General features: G+C 38.8%; 1 protein-coding gene across 2 annotated transcripts in view; it reads right to left on the bottom strand.

The window, feature by feature from the left end:
* Positions 1-641: 641 nt before the first annotated feature.
* Positions 642-15,014, bottom strand: part of LOC111578446 (collagen alpha-1(XXIV) chain) — a 97,272-nt gene continuing 82,899 nt past the window's right edge. For both annotated transcript variants that reach the window (XM_023285266.3, XM_055018233.1), the window contains exons 47-60: positions 14,714-14,821; positions 11,241-11,348; positions 10,990-11,097; positions 9,761-9,814; positions 9,580-9,642; positions 9,274-9,327; positions 9,035-9,070; positions 5,649-5,684; positions 5,196-5,222; positions 4,258-4,323; positions 3,966-4,134; positions 3,758-3,867; positions 2,993-3,229; positions 642-2,099 (exon numbers count right to left, since the gene is read on the bottom strand). In XM_023285266.3, coding sequence (XP_023141034.3) covers positions 1,953-2,099; positions 2,993-3,229; positions 3,758-3,867; positions 3,966-4,134; positions 4,258-4,323; positions 5,196-5,222; positions 5,649-5,684; positions 9,035-9,070; positions 9,274-9,327; positions 9,580-9,642; positions 9,761-9,814; positions 10,990-11,097; positions 11,241-11,348; positions 14,714-14,821 — 1,323 coding nt within the window. In that variant the 3' untranslated portion in view covers positions 642-1,952. The remainder of the gene's footprint in view (positions 2,100-2,992; positions 3,230-3,757; positions 3,868-3,965; positions 4,135-4,257; positions 4,324-5,195; positions 5,223-5,648; positions 5,685-9,034; positions 9,071-9,273; positions 9,328-9,579; positions 9,643-9,760; positions 9,815-10,989; positions 11,098-11,240; positions 11,349-14,713; positions 14,822-15,014) is intronic.

The following is a 15,014-nucleotide window of genomic DNA, read 5'->3' as shown; positions in this document are numbered from 1 at the left end:
GCGTAACAATGGACTAAGCAAGGAATGCTCATATTCTATAGCACAGATATATACACCAGGCATTATACATACACCAGACATTTATAGAAAAAAAGTGTGATTTGAGTAATGCACAGCTTTAAGTCTAGCAACACCCCTGTCGGTAGGAGTCAGTGATTTCTTTAAGTTGTGCCCATGTTTTTGTGTTTCCCCACACAAAAGGATCAACGCGTTGCACTAAAATGGAGTAATCACAGTTACATCACAGTTTGAAGGGGAAATCTCTGCTCTTCTAGAAGTCTTCAATGATATTTTTACAAGAATCCAGAATATGTCAGTCTGTCTTTTAAAACATACTTGTTCAGGGTTGTATCATCAAGAGCAACACTTTTTTCAGTAACATGATCGTGCTCATACACTTCACATCTGGAAGCAGCCCTGAACAACTGGTCTCGAACTGCTGGCCACTGAGCGAAAGAAAATTGGTGTTAAAAAAAGAAACAAGTGCTTGTATTATTCATTATTTGCAGATTATTAATGAATAGTCAAATCTATCCTGCTGGAATGTGGCTCCAATAGAGAACAGACTAGCGAGCTTTCATTGCACTCATCAAAAACTGACCATGTGGTCATACTGTATTCAAAAAACAGTACCCAAACCATTTGTGGATAAAATGTTCCATTTATTTGTTTGTAAATTTTTTATTATTTACACATTTGTTTCCAACTTTATCCTCCACAGAATTTATATAATTACACTTTAAACGTAATATAAGTTAAGAATATGATGACTGATTTCTGCGTTTTCTGACTCTGGCCTACTGTAGCTGCCAGTCCACCAAACCACCTCTGAAAGAACTGAGAAAGCAGTACGATAAACATACAGTCACAAGTGTGGACGCACAATCACACCTTTTAAACATAAATACTTCTTTAGACTGAGTTGTGGTTGACCAAATAGTTCTCTGAGAGTATAACTTACTGCTTTACAGTAATGTGAACAAAAAAAAAAATAAAAGGTTATAAATAAACAAACAGTATGCTGTCAATATATACACAGGAAATGTCACTGATGACTCATTCTTTGTTGCAGCACCACTGATAGGTTTCCCCTGAGGAACCTACCACATAGAAGGAAAAGCTACAAAAACATGTAGTGTATCAAAAAATGGTTCATAAATTAGAAATGACCGAATCAACATAAGTACTTATACAATATAACAAATCTTGATGTAACCGGTACATACAACACAAAGGCAAAAATGTCTAACTTGACATTAGCAACTATTCTAGAAAGCAAATAAGCGGGTAGAGGTAGAGCACCATCTGTCAAGATGTATGGGTCCGACTGGGTAGGACCAAAGACAAAAATATCATGAAACAATGTCAAATACAGCCTCTGATTGAAAGTGGAATATTTAAAGCAGTCATACATTATCCACATGCTATTGCACTCATATAAACCTTTAGTTTGACAGTGCCCTAAGCAGAGGCCTGGCACGATCCTTCGGTTGGGCCTCTGCTTATTAGGATGGTGTGTTTGGGGTGGGGTGGGGTGGGGGGGTGAAGGGAGGTGTGAGATTTGGGGTTTAGATAGGATGCTGCGACGTGAACCCTACTCCTGTGTGGGTCCATTTGCAGCAAACCTAAGCACTGATTGACTGAAAATTTAACAAACAAAACATACTTTACACATTGATTTGATAAATATCGGTATACACTGTTCTCCTTTGGCCTTCTTGGCCATGATGTTCCACAGAGACCGAGTTCCTCCATGTAGGTCTGCCTGGTTGGACATTGGGCATTTGTTACTCTCACAAAGTCCCATTAACGCTCTCCAGTAAACACAACGAACTCTCATGGACACTTGCTGCAGCTTGCTGTGCAACCATCTCTTTGGTAGGAAGCTTTTCTTAAACATCAGAGGATTTAAGTGGTTTATGTGAGTGGGCTACAGGACGGTGATGTCGGTGTCAGAGGAAGCAGACTGGACTGATTTCTATGTGTTGCTGACTGTTGAGCTGTCCAGTGGGAAGGTCCTGTATGTCTACAATAGGTAACTGACGACTGTCCTGAGTATGGAAGACAAAACGTGACTGGTGCCAGCTGCCATCTTGGATCTGAAACAGAAAAATGTAAGTCCAGTGATTCCTGGTTCACACAATCCACAGTTTATCTGAACAAAAAGATTCAAGGTATGAGTTGTTCTTGTCTGTCACATAAAAAAATAAAAATACAATACTTTTCCGTTTCCTAAGCACATACAGAGCTCTGTAGCTGAAGGTTCTCCAAAGCAAAAACAGACAGTCAGCTGAGCTCTGTCAGTAAATCAGCTCTGTGAAATAATTCTCTGCTATAACATTAATTTCCATTAGGGCTGCATGAACTCTTTAACTGTTGATTAATCTGTCAGTTATTTTCTTGATTAACTCATTAGCTGCTTGGTCCATAAAATACCAGAAAATAGTGAAAAATGTCTATGAGTGTTTACTAAAACCCAATAGGAGGTCCTCAATGTCTTTTGTCCACAAAACAATGATATCTGGCTTACTGTCATATAGGACAGTAAACACATAGTCCTACACACAAAGTAGTTATGACTGCTTCAAACGGCCATTAAAAACATTAATGTTTAAAAAGTTACACCATGTCAGTTTAGTCCTGTTTCATGTCAACCACATCTGAGCTGAAATTGTCAGAATTTGTTTCATTGGAAGCCTTCCGCTCTATCTTAAGAAATCGACAACGGAAATCCTTCGAACAGTGCCTGCGTTCTTAAATTGTTACTGTAAAAATAACTCCTGTACTTTATATATCTAATTGCTTGCACTTAATATTTTAATGTTTGTTGTTATCATTATCTGTCTGTTTTTGTTTACTATGACATTTTCTGCTGCCTCTCTTGGCCAGGTCACCCTTGTGAAAGAGGTCTCGATCCCAATGGGTCTTTCATCTGGATAAATAAAAATAAATGGAAAAAACTTTCAGTTGAAACATCTATTCTGTTTATTACCTTGCACTCATCTTGTAGCACATGTGGTTCAAGTAGTGTGTCTTTTTCAAATATCTGCTTGTTCCAGCCACGGAACCGAAGCCTGGTGTTCTCTCTGTGTGAGGGTCCGGTGGAGCTGAAGCCGTCTGTGGTGCCGTAGGGTGGATCACTTAAACAGTGAAGCGTGATGCTTTGGCTAGCCTCAGTGCTCAGTAAGTGGAGAAACTTCATTTGGACTTTACTTGCACCAAACACCATCTAAGGGAGAGAGCAGACAGTGTGTACTGTGATCACTGTCATCATGATCACAATGGAACATTTACTCTGATACAGACTACAATGTTTCCTAAATTAAGGAAAGAGGACTAGGCAAATTAATGCTTTTACAAGTTAAGGTTTTAAAGCAATCTAAATTTAATTGGATTCTTTTATCGCCTGCGTTAAATAATGTCAGCTTTAATAGAGTGAATCTTCAAACACCCTGGAATGGATATCATTAAGATACTGCTCATTAATCTGATACAAAACCAATGAGGAAAGGATTAACACTGCTTTATATTCTCTCTTCTTCATTTCCTTTCTGTTACCATTTACCTTTAAGTAAAACACTGAAAGCAGGAGTTTTTTTTTTTTTACATTATTTTTAGTGTACAGCTGTAAAGCACTCTGAATTTCTTAATTGTTTTTTTCTTTTTCATTTCATTCTGGGTTTTGGTACTCATCCCAACAAAAACCACTTAATATCTAACACTTCTACCATACCTATCACGACTACTTCAGTGTTACCTTATTAGATGCCACTGGATGTAAACACGTCTGTCCCCCTGCAGTAAAGTTGCAGAAGACCTTGAAGGCATCAGAGGTACAGCCCAGGTTTGGATCAACCCAGAACCAACCTAAAAGCCAGGACAGAAAGAGTGTGAGACCACCTATAACAAAACAACAACAAAATCTTGTTATCCCTTCCCCTCTGTACACAAGCAGCAAAACTCACCATCTGTGAGCTTGTGCTGACAGTCCAGCAGGTCTTTACAGACACGAGCTGGGTTCTCCCTAGTGCCGAGAGGCTTTTTGATACTTTCAATCACACTGCTCAGGTAACGGAGGGTCTTGAGTATCTCCGTATTCTGGTCTGGAAGGCTCATCTCCATGCTCTGGAAACTCTAGTTAAATTTTGTTAAAAGCAACACAGTCAACTGTAAAACTCAGAACCAACTGCAACCATCTATAAAACAACATATCTGCTTATCCATAATTTATCCATCCATTCAAACAGAGTGCTTTACCTCTGTCCTGAGGGCTGCATTGGAGTCAGAAAAACTGTAGACTGCCAAGTCATCATATACCTGCCTCTGTGGATACAAAATCAACATAACCAGCTGAATGAAAGCCATAATAGATTCAGTGTATTGTTTATTATTAGACTGAAAGATGTTAATCTGTAGGTTTGTTCACTGGTTCTAGAAAACATGGCCGTTCAACACATTGAGTTTACAGAGAAAATTTTAACAGAATCCAAATACACTCTAATACCATAGAAAAGCAGTAAAATAAGTCTTACACCAATAAACCATCACATTCCTGACTCCAGGAGGGGGAAGAAAAACACATTCCACTCAATATAAACACCACAGTTATCACTTAATGTGTGTAAACAAAAAAGGCACCTGACATACTGTAGGCGTTTTTCTGGGATCTTAAAATTGTTCAGGCACAGAAAGGTTTTTCAGAGAGTAAAGCTCTACAGATTATCCACAAGTTACGACAAATGAGAGAAGCGAGATAGAGGTCTATTACGGATCCAAAAGAGGACAATCAATGATCCATTTTGGCAGTGCTACAGAACAAAATTACACGTGTTCTTTCTTTTCATTGAAATGGATGATTTGTTGGCTCATCTACAGTAAGACAGGAAATAGACATCTGCCCTGGCGCTATCATACCCTGGCTGCTATCAGTGAAGTGGATTGTACTTTTTCCCTTTTCTCTGAAAAGTCTATTGAGGCCTGGAAAAGCAACATATTTTGGGTTTCAGGAAAGAAGACAGATGTAATTTTGTTACTCCCCAAACAGAATGAGATAAACACATAGCATGGTGAGGTATGCATTCTTTTAACCGAGTCAAGAGCTGTACATTTTTATGTAAAATCTTCTGAACTTTACACAGAAACAGGACCTAGCTAATCTTGGCTACCTGTCTACATTGCTGACACCAAATACTTACTGCTGGACCGGGAGCACCAGGGGGTCCCTGGGGTGGGAGGAAAGAAAAACACTAAATAAATGACAGAGTTAAAAAAATCAAAAAACATTTTGGTTGCAGTCAGTTTACTTTCTGATCTATCATGTATGCATTATGTTATATATTGTAGATATTTGAGAGTGCAATCATTGAACTGCCTTATCCTGACTGCCCAAGTGAGTTATGAATCGAGTATAGTCTTTGTTTTGGACTTAAATAATGTATGTAACAAAATTATGTCATGTTGGAATGTAAAATGATTTCATTTACATTCTATACATAACGACCCAAAATTTAAAAAATCTGCTCACACTGGGCTGAACTGAAAGGGTTTTCACCCATAATTATTTGTAATTAGAAATATACCAGAGATCTATTGTTACATTTATACAGTACATATAATGCTGAAGCGTAATAATAAAAGTTTATACTTACTCTGGGCCCTGGACTTCCCTGTGGTCCTTGAGGCCCCTGAAATTGTTAGACACAGACCATATGAGTCAAAAGGCTAAAAAAACTACTACACCCTAAATGATTAATACACATTTCTAGCTGCCAGCTTTAAAAATAGTGTGCATTGAAGCATCACAGTGAGCAGAATGGGCCCTAACGAGCAACTTGCAGGTATAATTTTTGACTAAATCTATACTTTATAGCTGGAAAAATGTATGCACAATTCAGTGTTTTATGAGACAAAGGCAAAAATTCAGATGAAAAAGCAGCCGCTTTGACCAGCAATCAAAAACCTTTTTCACACCACGTCATATTATGTGACATAACAGAGATGTGTCTGCATCAGCATACTGTACAACAGTAGGTAGAAGTGAGCTGTGATTTAGAAAGTTGTTCTGTTTTGGTTTTTTGGCTCAAGACTTTGAATTTCACAATTTTTCATTTTGGTGAATTATTGTATTCGTAAAATTACAACCTGCTGAAACACCAAGTCAGCACTTCTCCTAACTAGTTATCTTTTGCGTCTGGGCCAGTTTTGTGCAGCTTGCATCAGTAATGAAAAAACTGTTCTGTACAGCACTCATTTTAGACAGGACGCTGTCCCTAGTGACACCACAGAGTTTCAGACAGGATGTTCTTTGGCACAGACTGCTCATTCAGTTCCAGCAGCAATAGGCACACATCCGTCAGAGATTCAGCTCAAAGAAAAAATGGAAATTGTTTGTTTTTGTTTGAAAACTTCTAATTTAGTCAGCTCTCTCCCACTTACTTTCTCTCCCTCATATGGCATTGTAAAAGAGTGTTGCTTTATGTTAGTTTAGGGAGATTAATAATACCAGCTGATCCTCAGGCATTTATTTCTGTTATGGTAAATATTAATAAGTATTAATACTCTGAAATGTCTTACTGATGGACATTATTTCCCCTAATCCTTGTGTTGTCTTGCTGTTTTTGACTAGGCAGGCTTGTAATTATCAGCTTGTGTCCATTGTATGTGTACAAATATACATTTTGACCTCGAAAGTGTCATAACTCTTGTTGCGATCCATATTTCTTTATATTAAATCTGATCTGGTCATGAACCTGCAAATCGCTCTTTAAAGAGCAGGTAAAGATTTATGATGTACTTTTTTCCTTCATCTTTTTCGGTGATGCTGTGCAGAGCAGTAGCAGAGTACTATCATATATGTGATCACCTACTGCCCCCTCTGGCTGATGAGGGACATACCACTGTTCTATAGCAGTTACTAGGATCAGATGGACTACCTGAAATTTGTTGGCAGGATTTCAGGTTGATCTCGTGTCCACATTCAATGCTGTGAAAAAGTTAAATTTTTGCATATTTATCACACTTAAATGTTCCAGATCATTAACCTAATTTTAATATTAGACAGAGATAACCTACCAGCCACAAAATGCAGTTGTTAAATGAAATGAATAAACACATTTATTGAAGATTTATTGAAAATCACCCCTGTGAAAAAGTAATTGCCCTCTAAACCAAACAACTGGTTGGGCTTCCCTTGGCATCTTCATGGAGGAATTCTGACCCACTCTACTCTGTAGAATAGTTTAAATTCGGCCACATAAGATGGTTTTCGATCTTTAACGGCCCTTCTGAGGTCTTGCCACAGCATCTGAATTGGATTCAAGTCTGGACTTTGACTCGGCCACTTCAAAACCTTGATTTTATTCTTTTTGAGTCACTCAAAGGTGGACTTGCTTGTGTGCTGTGAGTCACTGTCATTCTGAGAACCCATTTGAGCTTTAGGTCATGAACTGGTGGTGGATGTTGTCTAGGAGGATTTTCTGATAGAGAGCAGAATTCATGGCTCCATCAATTATGACAAGTCATCCAGGTTCTCAAACCATCACACTACCACCACCATGTTTCACTGCTGGTATGATGTTCTTTTTGTGGAATGCTGCATTAGCTTTACTCCAGATGTAACGGACCCATGTCTTCCAAAAAGTTCCACCTTTGACTCATCAGTCCACAGGATGTTATCCCAAAAGTCTTGGGGCTCATCCAGATATTTGTGGAGTTTTTTTTGCAAATATCAGACAAGCCTTTATGTTCTTTTTGGTCAGTAGTGGTTTGGGCCTTGCAACTCTCCCATGGATGCTGTTTACTCCTAGTGTCTTCCTTATTGTGGAATCACGTAGACGGACTTTAACTGAGGCCAGTGAGGTCTGCAGTTCTTTTGATGTTCGTCTGGGTTCTTTTGTGACTCCTGGATGGGATATCTACGTGCTGTTGGACAAATGTTGGTAGGCCAGCCACTACTGGGAAGGTTCACCACTGTTCCATGTTTCTCCATTTGTGGATAATGTCTCTCACTGTGGTTCTCCAGAGTCCCAGAGCCTCAGCAATGGCTTTGTAACCCTTTACAGACTGATAAATGTTTCCTATCTGTTCTTGAATCTCTTTAGAACGTGGCATCATGTGCTGCTTTTTGAGACCCTTTAGCTACTTCACAATGCCAGACAGGTTCTACTTAAGTGATGTTTAGGTTCAACAAGCCTGGCAGTAATTTATACAATGTGGCTGGTGAAATTGAACCCAACTGCCAAATGAATTTGGTCATTTGATAGATTAATAGCTCAGGGGGCCATTATTTTTTCACATAGAGAAAGGTGGGACAGGACAGCTTTTTCCTTCAACAAATAAATCATGTATAAACTCCATTTTATGTTTTCTTGGGTTATCTTTGTCTTATAATAAAATTTGTTTGACGATCTGAAACATTTAAATGTGACAAATATGCAAAAATAGAAGATATCTGCAGGGTGGAATACTTTTTCACAACTGTGTATATATATGCATATGCACACATTTGACACGGTTGGAGAGAAAGGCTAAAATGATGGTCCATTGTGTAAATAGTCTCTTTGTGTATGTGTGTGTGACAGTGTAGGTTTCAGAGGGATTTAGGCTAAACTGACAACAGTTTACATTACAGAGTGGGAACAGAGATATAGAAATGACTGTGTAGATTATACTGTGGGCTGCCATGCTAACATTTTGACAAGGCATTTCCTCAACAGCGTATACACAAGAGGGAGAGTACTGTCACATCCAAGAGATACTGAGTAACAGCTATGTACACTATGACTCAACTACAGCGTACTACTGTCACTTTATGACAGCCATGTATGCACAACTTGCATTTACTACGAGCTTGCATTCATGTATCCTTTCAGCACACTTCATCATCTAGTCTCTGTTTTTTGCATCCACAAGCTTCTTATAGGTGGTGCCATGACAATATCATGTTGCCATGGGAATATCATCATACATGCTAGAAATCACTGACAATCTTAACAGGCCTTTCAGTTTTTGACTACTAATGCAAATTACATCTTACCATTTCTCCATTGTTTCCTTTTGGACCCTGTGGTCCCTGTAGAAAAGAAAAATAACAATGTCAAGACATCTCAAACACTGTATTCCACATTGTAGTAAGTGTACACTTGAATTAGAACTTGGTCAGTTTAAAACGTACCTTTATTTGAAGCAAAAGAATAGGTTAAAAATTAAAGTTCATTGTCCTGAAATAATTGCCTTGTCATTACATAATTTACACATGCAAAAAGAGAGACCTACTGGTTTTCCCATTGGGCCCATCGTTCCCTCAGGGCCTACAGGTCCAGTGAATCCCTAAAACAAACAATGAGACTGAGGATAAATAAGACCGTTTGAAGTGACATCTTATCAACAGTAACAATGTAGAAAAGCTAGCTGCAAAATGGAAGTCTCAAAAGGCTTTAAGGTGTCCTGAGCAATTAAATATGTATCCTCTGTCTGAATATGCACTGACATAGCTAGGTAGAAGATTTATTGATTACCAACAGTACATTAGAATAAAGCACCTGCCTGCCAATGACTATTTAAGTTTTTTATCAAACTTACCAGAGTACCCATAGGGCCTCTAGGGCCAGGAAAGCCTCTCAGTCCTAAATCACCATTCGGCCCCTTTTTGAAAGAAAAAGAAGGCATGTCAGTATGCTAGGACTTGTTTCTTCACCTTCTTTTCTAACATGTTTTATCATATTTCACACTTTAAATATTGGTAAACTATTCAGTCTCTTACCTTTGGCCCTGGAAAGCCCTGTAAACCAACCATTCCCAGATCTCCAGACTCCCCCTACAAACAGAAAACGTATTCACATCATAGCAACAGAAGGCCATTTTCACATTTAGCATGTTTATCATATCATAATAATGAGTAAATAGAGTTCGTGTGTATGTGGTTATGTGATTTTATTATTTCTCACCCCATTTTATTATCAAAACATCCAGACACAACAGGGACACAGTATGATGGCCCTAAAAACTCTCCTTGACCTTTTAAAAAGAACTGGGGCACATGCAAGGCTTTACTTCTGGATCAACAGTAGCCCCAACACATATTCACATACAATCCTAGACGCACACTCTGTAGGGATGGATATGTGCACCCTATACTGTTTCTAAGCAATGTCTGGCGTTCAGGGTGGCAGACACTGTGTTTGTACAGCCAGTCATTCACATCCTTTAGACTGCTCCGCTTTCAAACCAGTTTGGCCGAGAAACTCTATTCACCAAAAAGCGTAAAGGGATCTGACCCAAGGGCCCAAGTCGCCTCTCTGTTTCATGAGCGTCAGTGGAGATAACTAGTGGAGGGAGGGGAGAGCGGGGGACTGAATGCTGTTGCTTTTTTCTTTTTCTTTGAGGAGTTACATAAGTAAAGTGGAGCACCTCTTTTTCAGCTCTCTGGAGTGTGAGGATCTTACATAACTTGGCCTTACCAGGCGGAATGTTTCCATTCCTGGTCTCGCCCAGATAATTTGTTACTCCACTCAGGGTGGAAAAGTGTCAGACGCACATTTTAAACCGACCACAGATTGAATGCATAGGCCCCTCAAGCTATATATAGAGAGGTATTAAAGAATGTATATAAGCTTTTCAAATCCTATTTTAACAAGAACATTCCTAGGGATGGTAATAATTTAAGAAGAGCAATGCAGTGACCTAGACTGTTATGATTTCAATAATTCCAAAAAACATGTATGTGTGAAAGACACAAGACTTGCATGACCATGAGAAAAAAATAAATAAATAAATAAATGGAGGAATGTAAGGATAAAACGGTTACACAAATATCAGAGATTGAATGGAAGAACAGGGTGGAATGGGGTTCACCTGAAATATTCATATCAAAAGGAAGAGTTTGACATCAATCGTATTGTTAAAAATCTATTTCAGGCAAGGAACAAAAAAAAAAATTCCTATTTTAACATAGACTTTTCCTTTAAATTGTAAACGCCTGCATATACTCACTGGTTGTCCTTTGGCTCCTGGGTCTCCTGTTCTGCCTTGGTCACCAGTAGCCCCCTCCATGCCTTTGATTCCAGAGGCTCCCCTGTCCCCTGGCAGACCAGGTTCACCCTGAACCAACAAAGGTTTGGAATTAAAAATGACAGTAGAAAAATATTTTTAAAAATTTCCTTTACCAGCGACATTTTTGTCTGTCATGACACATTGCACTAATTAAGAACAAACTAGGTCTTTATCGCTGTCATCATTTTCACCTTCTGACCAGGCGGTCCTCTTTCTCCAAGTGGTCCAGGAAGTCCAATTTCTCCCCTGGGACCTGGACGTCCAACAGGTCCCTCATGTCCCACCAAACCTCTCTGACCCTGCAGGGTGGGTAAATATGTCAAATTATCAGTATGGTTATATCAAAATAGCTTTTTTGCTAAAAAGAAAAAAATGTTTTCTATACTTTATTAGCTTAATGGACTGTGGCCTAAAGCAGAAGCATTCTGTTGCCAGGTTTTCTCATGAACAAAGTTTGAATCCTTAAGGTGTGAGAAGATGTGTGAAATGTATTTCTTCCTCATAAAGAACTGGCAAAGCAGATGTTTCAAATCTTGGGAACTTGCATTGTTTGCAAACGTGTTTACAGAATTTTTCGTCTTCCCTGCCTTTTGCTATTCATCGTTAAATTTCTTGGAACATTATTAGCACCAACTGTTGAGCAGAAGAACAGCATGAAACCATTCTTAAAGGGCATTTCAATATTAGCACTACTATACGATATAGTAAGCTAAAGTTTCGTTGAGTACAATGGATACATAAAGCATGTTTACTGTGTTTACTTCCTTGTGTGAGTGTTCAGACAAAAGCAATACATTGCTTGCTCCATTCATTAAAACACTGTTCCATAGTGCTGCTAGTAAGAAAATCCTCAATTTAAGATCAACATCTGGATGTTTCTTGTTTTGAAAAGTTGTTCTTAAACAGCTGATGCTCAAACTCCTGATGTTGGCGCCTCCAGCAGCAGCAGTCAGTGGCACACTGTATCAACAATAGGTCAGGCAGCAGGCTAAAGTAATGCAAAACCAGCCATATGGTCTACTAAAAAAGAAAAGCAAAACACAATTCTGTACATGGATTTTGGAAAACTGGAGGGGATAGTTTGCTTAATGATGAGTACTTGTGTATGTGTTTGTGTTGGACAATTCTATCGAAAAAAGCTATGATATATGTTATATATAGTATAATCACCTATTTATTTCTTTTCAGCATTTCGGTTTCACCATGTGTTTCAATACACGTTCAAAACACATTTCACCCATTAAACTCACTGCCTGTCACTGAGTTTCTATCTCACATTGCAGACCGCAGTGGTTTCCTGCTTCATCGGCAGTGTGCTGAGGCAGAAGGAAGCGAGTGATATTAGAATAACAGACTGAGTGGGTTGTCGTGTCACATACAGCTTCTGTTCCTCGATCACTGGGAGGACAGCGGGCAAGTCAGGAATAAGGCTGGAATTACACCACTGTAGGTTTACTGGGTCAACCCCTCAACCTGCAGGTGCAGGGAAAGTCTTGCATAAGACAAAGCCACTGTCTAGAAGTTTAGTAATATCCCAGAGACCAGAAACCCATTCAACTGTAACACATGGTCTCTCCCACATACAGGGATGTAATGAGGCACGACACACATGGGATGTCAGAGCCCAACATGGCAGCAATCATCTATACTTATTGTCAAAATTGTTGCTGACCTTTTATCAACAGGATCCCCAAAATTCCAGTAGTGCCTCTGCATGCAGACATGTACTTAAACAACAGTACAGAAGTTCACCTCAAAACAGATGCTATAATATCAAGTCAATGACGGATAAAAATAGGCCTGTTAAACAGATATGAGATATTATAGTCTGCCTTTAATTTCATACACATACAAAGAGCTCATAGCATATAAATCAAAATTAGTTTGAAGATCAAAACTAATTTTGATTTATATGCTATGAGCTCTTTTTGACATCATGTCTTAATAATGTAAACAATATTTCAACGCCAGTCCACAGTAAGTCAAGCCAACAAAACATGACTTCCTACTAAAGTCTGTGTATAATACAGCAACAGAAAGACTGTGTTATTTACAAAACTTTCAGAATTAGTTCCACTTGCGAGTCCCTGTTTATACAGAGCTGTGTTAAGTTACTGCTAATATAAACTAAGCATTTTCAGCTGTTGTTACTTTAAACTGGTGAAGCGCTGGTGAACTTCAAGGGACAGTTTATCATGCAGATGTTACAGGAAATATAATTTGCTTACAACAGAATTAGTGGAGCTTCATTAGTGCTTCAGTTAAACAGTTTTTCTTGTCTGTGAGGTGCAGCAGAGCACAGCTTGGCTGACAGCTTGACAACTAACCCCCAAAACAGAGAAAAAAAAATTACTTTGGCTTGTTTATATGAATTTGTGTTTATCAGGGGTTTCCTGGTGCTATCAAATGTACATGCTTATTCTATTGAATAGCTGACCTAAAAACAGAAGCCTCCAGTCAAAGCACCAGTCAGATACTTGAATTACAAAACAACAGTCTGGTTCCTCAGATGCTGGTGGAACATTGTAAGTTGTATTTCAGAGGATAATCTCCACTGCATTTCTTTCCTGTTGCTCACCAACATTATACTGTCCAAATGAGGAAAAGAATGATTACGAAGACGATCATCAATTTAGGAATAATGACAATCAAGGATAAAGAGGATGAAGACTATTCTGCAGGGACTGTGAAGCCTTCCAGCTGCTTTTTTCCCCAACTATGGAAGCATGTAATGAGAAACTGAAAAGTTTCCTGCTGATCTCTCCTGCTGAGACAACCCTGGGTGGTTTGTGAAAACTCAGTTACAGAGTTCCCGAAAAACACAGGAACCAAAGTCAGCAGGCTCAAGAAAAACCTGCTATCTGCAAAAAGATTTAATGTATACAAAAAGGTCTCTGTGAATAAAATGAGGCAACATTCTATAATTTAGAATGTATGCATTTCAAGTGATTTAGGAGCTAGAACACAGTTTGACTGTTACTAGACAATTTAGAAGTGAGAAAAAAATAGTTTTCAAAAATTTGATTTACTACACTTTTACACATTCTGTAGTGTAAATGAAAGACAGATGGAAACACTAAGCTCAAAAGCACGTTTATTGAAATGTATTTAATGATTACTTGTGCTTCGTCTCAGACCTAGTCAAATAAAATGCCTATTCTAAATGGATAACGCGGCACTGATTAGCATGATGAGTGAATGTATAGTGAGGTTTATATGGTGTGCCCTGCTGCACTCTGTAGTCTTATGGAGCTAAGATCAAAAAAATGATTGCCATCAGCTAATTGTACTGAATGTATTCCTTCAGTCCACTTGTCGACTCTTGCGTTGCTACACTGCTTTCCTAAATCTTTCCAATACAGACCACCAATCTGCTATGGAGATTTAACGCTATGCACAGTAAAGGAAACATCCTCTTGACAGTTCAGTTATGCAAGTAAACCTTCCGACTCCTTGTGTGACCTACATTTATGGTGCTGAGAACAAACTTTTGAACTTTATTTTTTCATATATTTACCAAATACATAATTTCCCAGAAAGGGCCAACAAATCAATTGACTTGGTAGCATTTGCTATAATGTTAGTTGTGCTCAGGCAGGTCAAAGTTCCAGAAACAGTTATATTTAGCTCTACATTGCTGTCTGTATGATATGTCACAGAGTACCTGTCGTCCTTGTTTTCCTGGTAGTCCTGGTAAGCCAGTCAGTCCTGGGGGACCATCCGGTCCTGGGTAACCATTCATTCCCACAAGTCCAGGTAAACCAGTAGGACCCTGGAAAATGACAATGTCACTCAAGCTCAGTCTCAGCCTGAAGAGCACTTACACTTTCACTTTGACTTGTTCAAATGTCTGCCAGGTTTTTAATACAGTACAAATGGTGCATAATACTGCTACTGCCCCATTTGCTCTTAACATTCCATCACCTGACATAAAGTCTTGCCTAGTCAGATCTATCCCCACAGTA

This window comes from Amphiprion ocellaris, chromosome 2, assembly GCF_022539595.1.
Source record: "Amphiprion ocellaris isolate individual 3 ecotype Okinawa chromosome 2, ASM2253959v1, whole genome shotgun sequence".
In the NCBI taxonomy this organism is placed as follows: domain Eukaryota; kingdom Metazoa; phylum Chordata; class Actinopteri; family Pomacentridae; genus Amphiprion; species Amphiprion ocellaris.
The sequence above is the reverse complement of the archived record's forward strand: the minus strand, read 5'-3'. Positions and strand labels throughout refer to the sequence as shown.